A 17,995-nucleotide genomic window follows, 5' to 3' on the forward strand; every position below is an offset into this window, starting at 1 on the left:
AAATAACTTTTGGCTACTAGTTCTGCCATTCTACAATTACTTTTTATTTCTACTTTCTCAACATCTTTGAAGCCTTTAACTTTTACTTTTAACTTCATTTTTCATTTCTCTCATCCCTATTCTCTATTTCAACTTTTAACTTTTAGCTTTTATTTCTCTCATCTCTATTCTCTATTTCCACTCTTAACTTTTATTTCTCTCGTCTCTATTCTCTATTTCAACTTTTAACCTTTAACTTTTATTTCTCTCGTCTCTATTCTCTATTTCAACTTAATTCTCTTTTTCTTCACTTATTATTCTCTTATTCCCCTTATTTACGTCTTTTACATCTTAATTAACCCCAATTTAGACGGAAACTCACTTCACACATCAACACATCATCTCCATCACCGCATAATCTCAGTGTAGCCTCCCTGCCAAAAACATAACTGCTCCTAGCCCACATAACAGCTCAATTTTGTGAGAGGTCACTCACCCTGAGAGCGGCAGTTCGCTGGAGCAGGCAGCATCGGCAGATGAGGCCCAACAGATCCTGTTCGTGACGCCACTTTGTAGTTTAGTTTCTTGATGGGTGTGATGTGCTGAAGAATGAAGGAGTGACCGCTGACACTGACTTGAATAAAATAATAGTTTTATTACACAAATCAGCATCAAACCAGACTTGCCATGGATGTCCTGGGAGAGACCCGAGCCGGATGGAATCTCTGCCAAGTGACGCTCTGCACTCGCTTTTAAAGCTGTACAGAGATAACATACCATCTCTTGTTCCAACCCATAGGTGCCTGCTCAGCCTATGTCCTGTCATAAATCGAAACTTTTCCTCCTCTGGTCGAGCTGGAGGAATAAACAAAATTCCTCTCCCATAGGACCTCTAAACAGAACCTTGACGTTCTCGTTCTTGAGCAATAAATCTAATAATAACATAGTTAATATTATGACTGCACTATATCTCAGCTTTGGGAGCTCAGTGACCTATTCACCTCAAACCTTCCAGACACCTCAGATCGGAGGCTGAACTGGAAAGATCTGTTGCTTTCCCAGGAACGCCGTTCTCCCTCTATAAGTGTGACTGATTGATTCACCCTTATGGACAGTAAAGATTAAGAGGATGACAAGTCAGCATTTGCTTACACAGCGCCTGGGGCTAATCTTCTTGCCTTCATTCAGAAAGCCTCAGACAACATGGGCTCACACCCTCAGTCTGGTGGACAGCGGGAGAGGGGACGAGGGGCCACGATACTCCTCCAACCCCAGTAACACCCTGATACTTCGGGAGCTTCGAGCAGAGGACACCAGCAGAGCAGGTCAGAGCAGACTGCTCCAGAAGCTCCTTTCTGAGAATCTCATTTCATGTCCAACCTCGAGGCAGAAGACTCTGTTCTACGCTCGCCTGGAGAAACCCTGCAGGAATTGAGGACTTATTTTTAAAGATCTCAGCAGGCTGCTTTGAAACCTCCCCTGAGGATCGCTAAGCAAGGAACGCATCATACTGCATTGGAGACCTCTCATGATGGAAGACCACATGTCCAAAATCCACACATCAAATTCTGTAAACTTACAGGACTCAAAGCAGCAAATCCAAGGTGGAAATGAAACAGGTGAGCTGACTAATACATTCAAGCCAGACTTCTTCAATGAATAGAATGAAAAATTCAACAGTAGGTTGGAAGTTTGATCAGTGTGTTGATGTCTGTGACTTTGGATTTTCTCTTGTACACTGACAGCTAAATCTCCTTTGCAAGGAAAAGCCCTCGGCCAAGGCCTTCTCTGTAAAGTTTGTGCTGACTCAAGCAGCGGTAAACACTACGGAATCTATGCCTGCAACGGCTGCAGTGGCTTCTTCAAACGCAGCGTGAGACGAAGACTCATCTACAGGTGAAGAGGAAGCAAAGTGATCACATTGTTCTGACGATAATCCCATTCCATGTGATATCAGTATTATCTCTGGTCTACGTGTTGAGACAAACTACGGCATGTGATTCTAACAGGTGTCAGGCCGGAACTGGGATGTGTCCTGTTGACAAAGCTCATCGCAACCAATGCCAGGCTTGTCGACTGAAAAGGTGTCTTCAAGCTGGCATGAACAAAGATGGTGAATGAAGAAGAAAATAGCTTCTACAAAATGTGGTTCATTTGAAATTGCTAATTAAATAGCTTATAAGTGAATAAGTCATTGCATCTCACACAGCAGTGTCAACCATTGGGCTATGTCTATCCATATATAATGGGTATTCCTCTGTTTTTGAAGCTGTACAGAACGAGCGACAGCCTCGAAGCACAGCACAGGTCAGTCTGGACTCCCTAAGTCTGGACAGTGAGAAGGAGCATCTGGCCACTACGTGGGAGCCCAGCGGCTCGGCCACGCTGTCGGTCAGCCGGCCACTGGCCACACCCTTGGCCACCCCGCCGGCCAGCAAGCCGCCCTGCAGCAGCCCCAGCAGCCACCACCGCCTCATGGTTAGCCTGCTGACGGCAGAGACCTGCACCAAGCTGGAGCCCGAGGATGGTGAGAACATCTGATGGATACCAGCTAGAAGCAGCATTCACTTCCATGTGAATGTAATGTCGGTTTTAGTTTTAGCGTATGTTGCTGCGTTCCCTTCTAAAGCCAAAGAAAATATCCCCATTCAAATGAATTGGTTTCAATTTCCTTTTGTGTAGCACAAAAAACACGATTTGATACAATCGTTTTTGTGACTCGGAGCACAAAAAAGCGGGGTTGCCGGGTTGGTACCTCAGGACACAGGGAGGGTCAGGATGAAGAAAGTCAGGCTGGTTGAGTGCATGGCTGGGGGAAAAACATGGCAGGACATTTGCTTTCTGAACCTGGAATTACCATCCTCTATCTGCCTTCATTTTTATTTTCTATGGTTTCCAGTAGAAGAAAATATCGACGTGACCACCAACGGGCCAGAGAAGGAGCGTACCCATGCGGACAGTTGTATTTTTCCTTATAACTCCACTTATCCTGAGAGCGTGTATGAGATTTCTGCACACCTCCTCCTCATGTCGGTCAAATGGGCAAAGAACCTGCCTGTCTTTTCTCACTTACCGTTCAGAGACCAGGTAACAAGCATCTCGGCAAATATACTAAAATGACAAAGTCTGAAAGATCTCTTTACTAAGCTGTGACACTCCAAAGGTGTTGTGGGGCTGCAGCAGAGCCTGACGGAGGTATTCTACTCCCAATTCTAGGTGATTCTACTGGAGGAGGGTTGGAGCGAGATGTTCCTCCTGTGTGCCATCCAGTGGTCCCTGCCGCTGGACCGCTGTCCCCTCCTCGCTCTGCCAGAACATTCCCCCTCCGAACATTCCAAGCTCAACCCGCCTGCAGCCGACCTGCACCATCTGGAGGAGGTCTTCAAACGCTTCAAAGTTCTGGCTGTAGATCCCACCGAGTTTGCATGCCTGAAGGCGGTGGTGCTGTTCAAGCCAGGTAGGACATGTGGGTAGGATATAAGTCTATGTAGCATCGACCTCAGACGTTCGATTGGCCCATAGAAGCTGATGTTTGGCTGTTTGGTCCCTTGGAGCAGAAACGCGTGGCCTGAAGGACCCGGATCAGGTCGAGAACCTTCAGGGCCAGTCCCAGGTCCTGCTGGGTCAGCACATCCAGTCCATGTTTCCCAGCCAGAGCGCCAGGTGAGCCGCGCGGCAACACGCTGCAGCACTGCAGCTAACTAGTAATGAAACAACCCGTGTTTTAGTGAAATGACACGCGTCCTCAATCACTTTCTTCTTTGTTCGCGGTGGTTAAGGTTTGGGAGACTGTTGCTGCTGCTGCCATCCCTCCGCGTTGTGAGCTCAGAGAAAATCGAGCAGCTGTTCTTTCACAGAACCATCGGAAACACGCCCATGGAGAAGCTGCTGTGCGACATGTTCCGAAGCTAAATAAGCAAAATACAACTCAGCACGCCTATGTATTGCTGTGAATTTTCTACTTCTGACAGAAGTTGTTATTCGTTGTGAATGATTTTAACATGATAATCAATAAAGCCACTACCCCTCAAATAAAAAGACTGTTGTAATTGTTGAGTATAGTGTAGATAATTGTTACTGTAATAGAAAACTGAATAGGTTCCATTCTGTGGAGCTATTATTTAACGCAAATTGCTTTAGGTTTTTGCAATCGCTACGTTCAAATTAATTTCCACAAAACAAAGGAAGTTTTAGAGAACTGGAAAACAATTTGAATTCAACTAATTAGACTAAAGATTTGCTCCTGTCCATGTATTGAAGCGGGGGGGCCAAAGAACTGACAGTAAACCACTTTTTTTTGACTGTACTTTAGTACAGTAAGTACCAGTATCTGTACTTACTTCAGTATCTTCAGCTTTGGAGATTTTTGGCTTTTACTCCACTACATTTCAAAGCAAATATCTTTACTTCTACATTTCTAACACAGTTGTGTTTTACTTTATTTATTTATTAATAGAGGATTTATATTTTTATATATAACAAGAGCAAGGCAAAGCTACAAAAAAAGGGACTATATCGATCAAATTTTTTATTTAGTTGTTAATAGCTTGTAAATGACTATAACTCCACCTGTACTATTCAATAGTCAATTGTAATCAGGATCTGTTTGAACATCATCCACAGAAAAAAAGAGGCAGTAGTACCAGTAAAAATACTTCATTACTGTTCTTAAGTATTTTTTGGCAGTATCTGTACTTTACTGGAGTTGTTATATTTCTGTCGACTACATTAAGCCCCAAAACGTATACCTTTACTCATGAACAACTTTGTTACACGCTACAAAATAAAAAGGAAAACTGGAGCCAGTGATGTGAGTGAAGCCAGTTCTCACAAGGTTCATATTGTAAATCAAGGGTCATATCATCTGGGAGCTGAGAGTAACAAACACTCTCAAGCTGTTCTTCAGAGTTACCAGGTCCGCGGTTTTCCCACGGAATTGGGCCTCTGTTGAAGCGGGTTGTTCTTCTTGGATGCAGGTTGGGGCATGGTTCGAAGTCAGGGAGATTGAAACGTTCATATATCCTTCTTATCTGTAATCATAAACATTACACAATATTTCCCATATGCATGCCTGGAAGAATCTCAGAATAGGATTTCAGACACCCCTAAAGTGGACCGTACCATTACACCGAGCATCGCTCTCCAAACAAAGCAAATAAAAACAGTGATTTTATTGTAGATTTATTTATTTTCCTCCGGTTTCTCCAAGTCCACATAAATATAATAACTCAAGTAAAGTACAGATACTCCCAATAATACTACACCTGCACCTGCACCTGCACCTGCACCTGCACCTGCACCTGCACCTGCACCTGCACCTGCACCTGCACCTGCACCTGCACCTGCAGCGACTGATGGAGGCGAACACCTGGGGCCATATTTACAACAAATGTTGTAATTGAGTTAAAGATCTTAGTGTATGAAGTTCCTCTCATCCTTCAAACTAAATACGGAAATATTTGCAACCAGAATAAAATGAGAGAAATAACAAAGTCTGGCTTTTTTTCTCCACACCATTCACGTTTGCTTTTGATACTTAACTACCTTTAATATCATCTACTTTCAGACCAATGAGTGACTTTCACTTTTACCACATTTTTAAATTAAGATATCTCTACTTTTACTCAAGTGTGGCCATCGAGTACTTTTTCCACAGCTGGGTAGTACTTTATGAAGTATTATATCAGGGCACTGGATAAAACCATCATCACTAGTCATTTTACCTGTAATACTCACATTTAGGATTAAGTGCATGTATAATTTTACTTGAGTGGACATGTCAATGGGGTCATTTCACTTTGACTTGAGTCGTTTTCTCTCAGGGTATTTGTGCTTTAACCGAAACGGACCAACTGGAACCGCCAGGGGGCGTCAATGAGTGACCGCGCATTTGGACCCTCAACGCGGAAACGCGAAGAAGAAAACCCGGAAGTGCAGCTGTTTGTATGTTGAGGGAAAAGGATCCGACTGTGAAGGAAGCTGCTTTCAAACACAGACCTGTTGTTTTGGGGGGTTTTAATCAAACGATACGATATTTAATGCATTACGGCGATGTTTGGAAGACATTCTGGCCACAGTTATTCTGCTCTGCCCCAGAGAAACTCTGCATCCCATAATACTCCTGGACTGTTTGCAGATGAGGACCATCTGCGCTCCAGAGAGCACTGCTCCGACTACGTCCCCGGAGGCGACCAGGGCTTGTCCGGTGAGGAGCTTGGCGGCGTCTAACTCGCCGGTGTCTCTAAAACGCGGATGCTAACGGGGCCCCGAGCTCCTTTCAAGTCTTCCCTGCGTTAACCCTTCACGTTGCAGCGGCACTAACGTCTCCAGCCGAATCCATCCGGCGTGTGTGTGATGAGCGGCCAAACACATGTGGTGAATGTTCTTGCTCAAGAACCGGGCTCCCTTTGCCCCTTTGACCAACCCAGGCCTCATTCGAACGCTGCTTCCCATAAACCGTAACTGTTCGCGGCAGGAAGCTGTTGAGAAACCACTGCTGCCTCTGCTCACTGTGCTCCAGTGTAGGCAAAGGAACAACAAATAATTCACAATAATTTGTTACGTGTCAAAGTGTGTTGAATAACAGTGATATCACATTTGATCTCAAACGACCTCTTCCAACTGGGCACATTATCGAGCGTTACATTGCTACAGTAGGTTGCCAGTAAGAAGCGACGCAACTTCCTGTTCATAGTCTCTAATGTTGGCTTTGCAGAAGTGCAAAGGGGTCAATTCAACACTGTAGAGAAGCTTCAGCAGAGCGGAAACCTGCTCAGTGGTCGAGCACTCAGTGAGGTTGTGCTATCAACAGTTATAAATGATGGAAAACAGCGTTTTAATAAGGCCGGTGACGGAGCATAGTGAACCTCAACACACAGTCCTGGACCCTAAAACAGAATTCTACCGAGGAGCTACAGAGGAAGGACATTTTTAATTGACCATTCATAATTGTTTTAAGGCATACGTGTATACACATTAGTCAGAAAGCAATAAGTGTTCAGTGCACTATTATTATAAACTAACTATTTCCCCTTTTTCAAGATTCAACACAGGGATGGCTTTCTTGGATTTGCAACCTGATCGTCACATTTCTGGTCTTTATCTGCACACTTGTAAGCTTCCCTGTGTCCGGGTGGTTTGTGCTTAAAGTAAGCTCACAAGATCTTTATCAGGAAATACTACAGGACGGCCACTCACCTCTAAGCCTGTACTTGACAATAAACTCTGTGAACCTGTTTCAGACTGTTCCTAACTACCAGAGGGTCGTCGTGTTTCGTCTGGGTCGTGTTTGTGCTCCGAAAGGCCCTGGTGTGGTGCTCGTGCTCCCTCTCATCGACCAATGGCAGCGGGTCGACCTCCGCACGCGGGCTTTTAACATCCCCCCCTGCCAGGTACAACACAGCACATATCTGTTATAATAATAATGATAATAAAACTATTTTTTATTATTGATACATACAGTATAATTCAGCTGATGCATTATTATTATTATTATTATTATTATTATTATTATTATTATTGTTGTTGTTGTTGTTGTTGTAATAATGATATTACATGACATTGTATCATTTTAACAGAAGCAACTTAATAAGTACATTTGTGACAGTATCAAAACAACTGTATGTCATCAGCTCAACATTCTCAACAAGCAGTACGAGTAGTCAGTGCAACAGGTGCAAGTAGGGTCCAAGTGGAGACAGATGGGTCTGCGATGGAAGATGGGGTGCGATTCAGCCGTTCTGACACAGGGGGGAGCTCGTTTCACCATTGGACACCAGGGATGAGAAGAGTTGCGACTGGGATGAACGACCCTTGAGACCACGTAGTGGCGGAGGAGCGAAGCAGGCAGCAAGGGTGGAGGAGAGGCACGAACGAGTCAGAGTCTGGAGCCTGACCAGTGATTGGAGATATGGAGGAGCAGCATTGCACCTGCGTCTTAAATTTGATCTGAGCAGAGATGGGAAGCCAGTGAAGTGATCAATGGAGGGGAGTGACGAGTGAGCGAGGTCTGATGGAACAGGCAGGTAGTCCAGCCAGTAGAGCGTTGCAGTAGGCTAGTTGGGAGATGACAAGCGCCTGGACCGGAACTTGTGTTGCGTCCCTCGCGAGGTATGGCCATATTCTAAAGATGTTGTAGAGCAGGGGTGCCTACACTTTTTGGGCTTGCGAGCTTCTTTTAAAATGACCGGGTCAAAATCATCTACCTGCTTTAAAAAATACAAAAAAAACAAAAAACAAAAAAAAACCCAATATATATGTGTGTGTGTGTGTGTGTTGGCGTACCTTGCATCACTGCATGAACCCTTTTGGGCACAATACAATACATTTACGGTCACTACCTTACTCTGATGACCTGCACTGAATGGAGTCAGCCAGGGTTGCATAGTCTGGACAGTAGCTGCCGGTAGCTCGCCTTAAGCAGGCTTCTAAATGATCATCAGTCATGGTGGAACGGTACTTGGACTTAATAATCTTCATGTTGGAAAAGGCTGACTCGCATAAATAAGTAGAGCTGAATAATGCAGTCAAGGAGGTAGCACATTTCCTCATGTTTGGGTACTTTTCCTTTGTGAGTAAGTTCCAAAACTGTCCATGAGTCCTGGTCTTCAGCTGAATGTCAGCCTGTAGTGTCAACAATCCTCTACTGCAGACCAGTTCGGGTGAAACAGTTTTGCAATTTTTGATTTGAGTGAATCAACCTCAACATCTTCCCTAAATGGGCAGCACATAAATGTGGGCAGAGAAGGGGATACTTTGGCTTTCTCGATAATAAAGGAGAGGTCTGTGTGAGGGCAGTCTTTTCCAGGGAGAAGGAGGAGCTCTGTCTTGTCGAGGTTGAGCTTGAGGTGGTGCCCAGACATTCATGCGTTAATGTCTTGATATTAGCAAATATAATCAAATAAAATTATCAAAACATAATTGAAATGAAATGCTCTATGTGGTGTGGTTCAGCAGCCACACCTGACCTGGTTCTAGGTCATTAGGGACCCGGGATCAGAGTGGCTGCATACCTGTTGCTCGTTGGTTGGTCTAAGGAACAACAGGTTAAATCCCCATCCCCACACACACTCAGGAGACGAGCCCTGTGTCATGATAAGTTCGATCTGCTCCTGGCTAATTTCACCGAGCCTCCTCTCTACAATAAACTGGTGTCTACAACCCATCGTCTTCTATGTCTCTGTGCCGGAGGGCCCTGAAAACACCACTTGGGTGGCGTGTGGCAGGCACTAGTTGTATGCTGTACGATCACTTGTTGAGGTATACAACCCTTTTGGCTTCTGAAAAACACTGAAGTACAGAACCAAAATACAGTTATGGTAAAGGAGGGAGATATTTTTGCATTGTCTTATATAAGAAGCAGATTGAACAGATAGTACATTTTTGTCAGTAATAAGTGATAAGTGATGTACCAATATTTCAGAGCGGGAGTTTCTGCTTATCAACCATTTATAAACAAATCAACATAGTGAAAGCCTTTCAAATGTTAAGGGCCCAAGACTAGACGTTAGACCGTCCTTGACATCTATCTTCCACTATCTGGATACGTCTTAACATTCCATTGTTAAGTTGTTGTGCAAAATACGTTTCTTACAATATTACTCATTTAATAGCATTCAAGTCCAACACCGGACAATTTTCAACTTCAGTTCTTCTCCAGGCCGAAAATTTGGTTGTGGTCACACAGTAGCAACACCAGCTTCTATTTATAACAGAGTGATAGTGAACACAGTAACCAACTAAACCACCGTAGTTCGTTTAATCACAAAGAGGCAGAATCTGTGATTTTTTTTTTTTAATTTACTTGTGTGTGTGTGGCTGTGCAAGCTTGGGTTATCATAACTCACTTTTAAATGATTTCGGGTCAGGAGAGCAGGTCTGTCAAATAACAATTTTTACAGTTTTTGGCCCTTAATGTTATTGTCAGAGATGTAGAGCGTTGACTGGAACCTATTGCAACATAGCGCCATAGCCAGAGATATTTTGAGTCAAATTTGAAGCTCTAACAATACGACCAAAGAGGAATGAAGTACACCGGTTTTGTAATGCATCTAAACAGGTGACAACGCTGGACAGGGGCATACTGCTGGTGGGAGCAGACATCCAGTTCAGGATCTGGAACCCAGTCCTGTCTGTGGTGTCGGTTCAGGACCTCAATGCCTCCACCAGACTGACGGCGCAGAACGCCATGACCCACAGCCTGAGCAGGAAGAGCGTCCGAGAGATCCAGTCCCAGCGCGTCAAACTGGGTGAACATCTCGGGGTGAGGCGCTGGCCAAAGTGCTGGTTTTCCTTAAGGATGAATGCAGAATTTTTCCATTTTTTCCCCAGTTTATTTCAGAATTAACTGCTTTTGTACTGTTAGGGTTTTTTGAAGGCAACTCATTGTTTAATAATTGAAATAGCTATGACTCTGATGAGTAGTCTTTGGTTTTTATCTTTAAATCATACCCATATGATCCAATTTGTTGTTCGAAACTGGTAGCTGCTAGCCTCATGCGTACAGTACAAATTTAAAATCTGTACTGCACTGTAAATACAGTAGCATTTGGGACAGTGCTCCACAATATCCTCTTTAAAAGTGTTAATCCAGAAGGGCATTGTCTCTCTAGATGGACATCAACGAGCTGACTCGGTCCTGGGGCCTGGAGGTGGACCGAGTAGAGCTCACGGTAGGCACGGTTCTCAAGGCCCCCGAGGAAGACTCCACCGGAGCCATCCTCATGCCCCCATCGGTGCCTGGACTGGAGGGCCTCACTGGACAAATTCAGCAGCTGGCGATGCATTTCCTCGCCCACAGTGGGAGCTCGCTGCCTCAGAAAGGTACATCCAGGTCTTGGGGGATTCCTACTGGAACTGTTCTGTAGCAGAGACTAGTACCTCTGTTTCGAAGCAGCAATCCGGTTCCTTTTGTTGAATTGCTTTTATTTTAAAAGCTTCACATTTTTCCAGTTGAATTCCAGCTCTGCTATGAGAGTTAAGTCTACATGATTGTGTCCTCAGAGGACAGCGTTGCATTTACAGATGAGCTCAACTCTACTCAGCTGGAGGTGACGTCACCAGGCTCTGTGGACGAGCTGCTTGGGGGGATCAAGCTGCTTCTCTCTGAGGCCTTGGTGAGTCAGGTCGGGGCCTGCTTCCACTTCCTCATCAAAACACAGGACGGACAACCAAAGAGCTACTACGTGGACCTTAGTGAAGGTGAATATTCATGTATCTGCTTGAAGGCACTTTGAGATAGATGTACATATTCATGTGAGTTTCCCGTTGAATACATGTGATAAAACAGCCACTTAACAGCAGCAGAAGTAATGATGGGTGTTTCCAGAAGTGCTGAATGTTTTCTCTTGCGTGTTTGTTGTAGGTAGCGGTACAGCAGGTTCAGGGTTGCCATGCCGACAGCCCGATGTAACACTGAGCATGAGTGACAGCGATCTCCTCGCCATGTTCCAAGGAAGTCTGCGGCCGTACGCTGCCTACACCAGTGGGAGGCTACAAGTCCAGGGAGACCTGAAGACCGCCATGAAGCTGGAGGAGCTCCTGAAGCTGCTCAGGAGATAGTTCTTGCTCCACCCTAGCAGCTTCTGCTGTTCGTTTCATCCTGGTTGTTTCAGGGTAGATGGTGCATCTGTGCAGAAAAAATATTTGATGTAAAGAAATTGTTTAAAAGTGAGTAACAAGGGAAAGATTTAAGGACAGTTGATTTTAAGGTATTGACTGTTGAGAAACCCATTCCCCCTACATCCACCTCCGATGATTGAACATCTTAATCATATTAGTAATATCAAAAATCCCTTTTCCAGAATATACAAACTTTTGTTAAAACACTTTTATTAGACACTTTATCTTTACCTATCATGTAATGGGAAAGAGACCTTGCTGTTTCCATGGATATCAACCCGTGGAAGCTTATTTGCAACACCTTTTCTATGACCCGCAATTCCAAAATGCAACTCATCCAATATAATATTCAGCACAGAGCTCATATCACCAAACACAAAATGTTCAAAATGGATAAAGACGTTTGCTCTCACTGTTCTCTCTCACTGGGGGCCAGGTGTGCTTGATACGGGGCTCCCCATATGGTCTCCTTTGGTGGGGGTGGACTCTTGTCGCCGCACCGGGCTGCTGTGTACCTCCTGGGATATTAGCCGAGAACACATACACTCACACACCAATCCTGATCCACCAGACCAGGGTCTGCGTGGCAGGAGGGGTGCGAGTGATTCAGCTTCGACATGCTTGGAGGACTCGCACCCCCAACATCCCGCAATTTCAACTGCAATAGCCAACAGCTCACATTGAGCACTAGGGTTTTACGGGGTGGCGGGTCGCTGGTGGGTTGGTGCGGGGCCGTGGTTGGCCGGAGGGTGGCCGGGTGGACCCCCTGCTGACTGGGCCCGAGTCCTGGCGGCTTGCACCTGGTGGTTTCAGGTGTGCTGTGACCTGGCGGGGCTGCGGAGAGTGCCGCCCGATGCCTTCCGACGTCTCTCTGACGACCTGTATTCTCTCACTCCGGGTATAGTTTAACTGAACCACATCAAATCTGAGAGAAGAACTGAGTCATTCTACTACACTATACAGTAGGGGTGTAGAACCTAAGACCAGCAGGCTCGGTGTTTCCTACATCTGAAATTGAGTTCTATTTTTCTGTTTTGATAAAGTTGTCAGTTGAACTTATTTAAAAACAAAATGATGAACCACAACACTGGAACTCCAGTACTGGCTGTAGTTCACAGCAGTCAATCCAATGTTATAAATAACCCGGCCCCAACCAACAAAAGGTTCCCTAGATCTGCTATAATTTATTCTCCAGTACATTTTATTTTTATTTTATTCTGTATATAACATTTTGTTTTTAATTACTGCATATTATTGATGTGTATTCCTGTGTGCAGGATTTAAACACTGAAACGATTTATACTTGAGTAAACTACGGGAACCACAGATGTGGAAGTTTTAATAAATCTTAAATAAATTTATCAGACATTTGCAGTGAAACTTGCTTTTTAAGTCTTTTTTTTTAAGCTTTCATACAAAGCCTATGTTTATAAAATCAAGATTTATTTTAAAGTTACTAAGATTTTTTATTGTCTATTGTAACAGTGGTAATTAAATTAAATTTTAAGAACTGTGGAATCCAATAAGGGTTACAGCTCAGTCCTGACCTGTTTAAGTTTATCATCAATTTTCATATATTTGGACTGTCTGTCATTCGTGTTTATCTAACAAAGCTTCACTTTTTTTTTTTTATACAAATTTGCTGTATTTATTTACAAATCTTCAGGTTTTTCAGGCCCTCGCCTCACCTCGCTACCTCAGTACCTCCAACGTAAGGTGAGGACCTTACGTCACCTCCACCCAGTGCAGGGATTCTGACACAAACAGCAATCCAACTGGATCTAGATCCAATCTGAATTTGTCTATTATGTAGCCACGGTATGTCACAGGTCTGATGTGTTTTGTGTGCGTTCACACGTGATGGATCATCCAAGATGCTTTTCATTTCCTGGTCTCAACAATGCCAAAGAAAATTGGGAGGGATTTCTTCCAGTAGGATGAAAAAGTGTCCTTCCAGCTTTCACTGCTGTGGCCTTGCTTTGTATCTATCTGTTAGCCAGAAAAAAAACATTTAACTAACTCCTCACCAGGGTACAAGAAAGTGGAAATCATTCAAACAGTGAGGAGGGAAGGGAGGGTGCAGGTGGTTTAGACCAGCCCCCTTGCCCTGGCCAGATATCCCTCTGGAGGCAGGCAGAGGAGGATCACACACTCCCAGGATGGTGAAGTGGAGTGTCTGGCGCAGCGCCTCAGCTCTGCCCCGGTCCACGGTGGAGGAGCTGGGGATGCTGGGTCTGCGGTGCAGCAGCAACATGCCAGTCAGAGAAGGCTTCCCAGAGATCAGAACCACAGTCAGACCATTCAATGAGATCCCTGGACTCTGGAGGAACGGGATCACCAACATCTACCATTTCTGGAAAATGAGCGGCTTCAAAAACCTTCACCGCTTCATGGTCCACAACTTCAACACTTTTGGACCCATTTACAGGTAAAGACGAAGGCCTACTACCTACATGAGGGTTGAAATAAATGGCAGAAATAAATATTTGCCCAAATAATTTTGTATAATATGTAATAATAGAAAATAAACTGATCTCATGTTCTATTAAGTTACAATATGAGATGTGGTTGATTCATGACATCTGTTGCCTGATTGTGAATTGCATTCAAGGTTATCTATTACAGTCTGATAAAACTGCAGATGTTTTCTTCTTATGCAACAGGGAGAAGATAGGTTATTACAAAAGTGTCAATATCATCAATCCTGAGGACGCAGCAACACTGTTCAAAGCGGAGGGCTACTACCCCAAGAGGCTCAAAATAGAAGCTTGGACATCTTATAGGGACTATAGGAATCGAAAATATGGAGTTCTGCTCAAGTACGCGTTTCCATTCGGCCAATTTGGTCCAGTCATGAATTTCTCTTTAAACATTACGGTGAAGTGAATTGAATCATCCTGTAATCCGCAACAGGGACGGGGAGGACTGGAAGTCCAACAGAGTGATCCTCAACAAGGAGGTCATCTCTCCAAAGGTGCTTGAGAACTTTGTGCCCTTGCTGGACGAAGTTGGGCAGGACTTTGTGGCCAGGGTTCACAAGAAAATCGAGAGAAGCGGCCAAAACAAATGGACCACTGACCTCTCTGATGAACTCTTCAAATATGCGCTGGAGTGTAAGAACAGCGCCTTTCTCACCCGCCGTTTTCTAATTGAACTGTTCCATCTCGTCATTACGCTCCTTGTAATGTGTCTCACCTGCTTTTCCCGTTGAAGCGGTGAGTTCGGTGCTGTACGGCGAGCGCCTGGGTCTGATGCAGGACTACATCAACCCCGAGGCCCAGCATTTCATCGACTGTATCACCCTAATGTTCAAGACGACCTCCCCCATGCTGTACATCCCCCCATGGCTGCTGAGGAGCATCGGGGCCAAGATCTGGAGGAACCACGTGGAGGCCTGGGACGGCATCTTCAGCCACGGTGAGAGAACGTGTTATGAGGCAGAATTCATAGCTGGCATTGGGATGGGATTTTTGTAAATGAGTGATTGTATGGGCACAAAAAAAATGCTGCAATTTTTAATACTGTATTTTTGGGGTTTTCTACTTTTATTTTTTAATGTTAGTGATAAAAGCACTTTAAAGTAGTAAAAGCACATGTCGTCTATGAAAGGCGCTATAGGAATAAAGGTTATTATTGTTGTTATATTATTATTATTATTAATAATAATAATAATAATAATAATAATAATAATAATAATAATAATAATAACCTGTAGGGCTATTTTGTGAAAAATCCCATATTTTATATATATATTTTAAGCTGGCACTTTTTCAGAAACAGCCATTCAATGTTTTTGCGTTATGCATGTGGTCCTCTATATGCTGTTTCTGTTGGTGGCGGGGTCGGCCTTTCCAGGCAAAAATGCACTGACCGGGCACGTACAAGAAGTGAACACCAGCCACAGTGAATTTGCTAAAGCAGTGTAGCTAGTTGTGATCATGAAACTGTCAATATGGATGAAAATTCACAAGAATAACAAAAAAAATAAACCCACCACCTCGAGTGACAAAGAGAAAGACGTTCAGATGTGGGACTTCGTGACTAGTGTAATCCAGCCTACACAGACGATCTTACAGTATGGATTTCCACTTGATATTGATGAAAAGTGTTGTTTTTTTTTTGTTGTTTTTTTTCATTGATCAAATGACTCTGTTTTTATATTTTTCTTACTGTGTTTCTCTGCAGCGGATTACTGCATTCAGAACATCTACAGAAAGTTGTGCCAGGAGGCAGGTGCGCCAAGGAAGTACCCTGGCGTCCTGGCGAACCTCCTCAAGCTGGACAAGCTGTCCATCGAGGACATTAAGGCCAGTGTCACCGAGCTGATGGCAGGAGGAGTGGACACGGTGCCCACACAGGACAGACAGCCGAGGATTCTTTGAGGTATTACTTTGAAACAGGGGTTCCATTAAAACTACCCCGTGCATTTCAGACCTCCATCACTCTGCTGTGGACGCTGTATGAGCTGGCGAGACACCCCAACCTCCAGGAGGAGCTGAGGGCCGAGGTGGCTGCCGCCCGGGCCCAGGCCCAGGGAGACATGTTGGAAATGCTGCGGAGAGTTCCCCTGGTTAAAGGAGCCCTGAAGGAAACGCTGAGGTGGGAGTACGGAAGGAAACAGCGCTTGTTTCGATTTTGAGACACCCGAAATGCCTTCTCGTAGGGGTTACATTACTCTAACCTTTCAGGCTACATCCAGTTGCGGTGAGCTTGCAGAGATACATCACAAAAGACATCATCATTCAGAACTACCACATACCATCTGGAGTAAGAGAACAGTTATTTGCTTTTGTGATTTGTGTATTGCCCAGTTTTCTCAAGCAGCGATGAGGTCAGCTCACCTGTGTGTGTGTGTGTGTGTGTGTGTGTGTGTGTGTGTGTGTGTGTGTGTGTGTGTGTGTGTGTGTGTGTGTGTGTGTGTGTGTGTGTGTGTGCGTGCGTGCGCGCCAGACCCTGGTCCAGTTAGGTCTCTATGCCATGGGCCGGGACCCCAGGGTGTTCTCCAGACCGGAGCAGTACCGGCCGTCCCGCTGGCTCAGGACTGAGAGCCACTACTTTCAGAGCCTGGGCTTCGGCTTCGGCCCTCGCCAGTGTCTGGGGCGCAGGGTAGCAGAGACGGAGATGCAGCTTTTCCTCATCCATGTGAGACATACAGAGACTCTGACGCTGCTTTCACACATGCATTCCGGATAATATCCGGACCTGATCTCGACATTGGTCGGATTTCCCCTTTCACACATGGAGCAAATGAACATAGATTGTCCGTGTCAGACACGTTTACACCACCTGGAAATAATCCATTGGTCTTGAGGTATTCGCAGTGTGTTGATCCCGGCCTCCGTCTTGTCTCCTGCTTTTGCAGATGCTGGAGAACTTCCGAGTGGAGAAGCAGCAGCAGGTTGAGGTGAAAAGCACCTTCGAGCTCATTCTTTTACCAGAGAAGCCGATTCTACTGACCCTGAACCCGCTGCAAGGACATCGGTGACAGACGGGTCCAGTGCAGGGTTAAATAAATGACCTCAGTAACTGCAGAATGTATTAAACAAAATAAAATTATATATTTATCGTTTTAAGGATTTTATGATGGACTTTTATAGAGAGAAAACAGACATTTATCACTTACAAAGTCATAAACCACAACACAACGGCTTTTACAATTTATGTCTACAAAGAACATCAATATAATCTTCACAATAAATCCTTGCCAAAATAAGTTATTTGTCCATTGTTTGATGTGGGTTTAAGATTCTTTCAGGTGTGTGTTCAGTGCAGCTGGTGCACGGGTACAGGAAGCACTGTTAATAAACAACAACACACATTATCATTTAAATACATCAGCCAAAACACATAAAGTGCAGCCTTGTACCTTTAGGGCTACAGTGGCTTGGCACACCGGCAGTAACCTGGAGATCAGGGATTCTCAACATTTTTCACTTTGCTTGGGACCCCCTGGACGCATCATGAGGGTCCCCACTGTTCTACTTCATTGGTACAAATTTGGTATTTACTTGTACCTCTAAAGGTAAAATGCTGCATATTTCCAACAGTACAGTCTTCACAATATTTTATATGTGGCTTGTTAATTGAATTGGTACTAACCTCTTAACCCTCTACTTCCGTTGACAAGGTATTTCACTTCTTGTTTTATGTACATCAACCTCACATGTTACAATGTCATATCTGACCTTGGAAAGCTCCACCCACCTGTGGGCGGAGGCGTCCTGGTGGCTGTTCAGGCAAAGCCGAGCTTCCGCTCACTTAGTTTGGTCAACATCTCTTGTTTCTCTTTTCCCCACAAGGCAGACGTCTCCTCCAGCTGTACGTGGGTACGTCGGTGTAGGGGCGACAAACCAACCGGCACATGTGAACAAAGTCAGATTGTTTGTGTGTCAGCGCT

At 44.6% G+C, this 17,995-nt stretch overlaps 3 protein-coding genes across 3 annotated transcripts; all 3 read left to right on the forward strand.

Annotated features, from left to right (window-relative positions):
• Nucleotides 1-1,108: 1,108 nt before the first annotated feature.
• LOC307232076 (photoreceptor-specific nuclear receptor-like) lies at nucleotides 1,109-3,891 on the forward strand (the record flags this gene model as incomplete). Its single annotated transcript, XM_080002956.1, has 8 exons — nucleotides 1,109-1,304; nucleotides 1,725-1,875; nucleotides 1,989-2,092; nucleotides 2,249-2,506; nucleotides 2,879-3,066; nucleotides 3,196-3,436; nucleotides 3,537-3,642; nucleotides 3,759-3,891. The coding sequence occupies 8 exons, from the start codon at nucleotides 1,109-1,111 to the stop codon at nucleotides 3,889-3,891; spliced, it is 1,377 nt and encodes a 458-aa protein (XP_079859082.1).
• Nucleotides 3,892-5,948: 2,057 nt separating this feature from the next.
• stoml1 (stomatin (EPB72)-like 1) lies at nucleotides 5,949-12,927 on the forward strand. The gene is made up of 7 exons (XM_080002170.1): nucleotides 5,949-6,184; nucleotides 7,021-7,127; nucleotides 7,221-7,370; nucleotides 10,037-10,240; nucleotides 10,590-10,800; nucleotides 10,981-11,178; nucleotides 11,342-12,927. Exons 1-7 carry the CDS (start codon nucleotides 6,031-6,033, stop codon nucleotides 11,536-11,538), a joined length of 1,221 nt encoding a protein of 406 aa, XP_079858296.1. The 5' UTR covers nucleotides 5,949-6,030; the 3' UTR covers nucleotides 11,539-12,927.
• Nucleotides 12,928-13,757: 830 nt separating this feature from the next.
• On the forward strand, nucleotides 13,758-17,083 carry LOC307232077 (cholesterol side-chain cleavage enzyme, mitochondrial-like; the record flags this gene model as incomplete). The annotated part of the gene is made up of 9 exons (XM_080002957.1): nucleotides 13,758-14,026; nucleotides 14,262-14,417; nucleotides 14,512-14,711; nucleotides 14,812-15,015; nucleotides 15,784-15,944; nucleotides 16,031-16,197; nucleotides 16,287-16,365; nucleotides 16,549-16,740; nucleotides 16,961-17,083. 9 exons carry the CDS (start codon nucleotides 13,758-13,760, stop codon nucleotides 17,081-17,083), a joined length of 1,551 nt encoding a protein of 516 aa, XP_079859083.1.
• Between the last annotated feature and the right edge of the window lie 912 nt (nucleotides 17,084-17,995).

The sequence above is a fragment of the Zeus faber genome, assembly GCF_960531495.2.
Source record: "Zeus faber genome assembly, chromosome: 6".
Classification (NCBI taxonomy): Eukaryota; Metazoa; Chordata; class Actinopteri; order Zeiformes; family Zeidae; genus Zeus; species Zeus faber.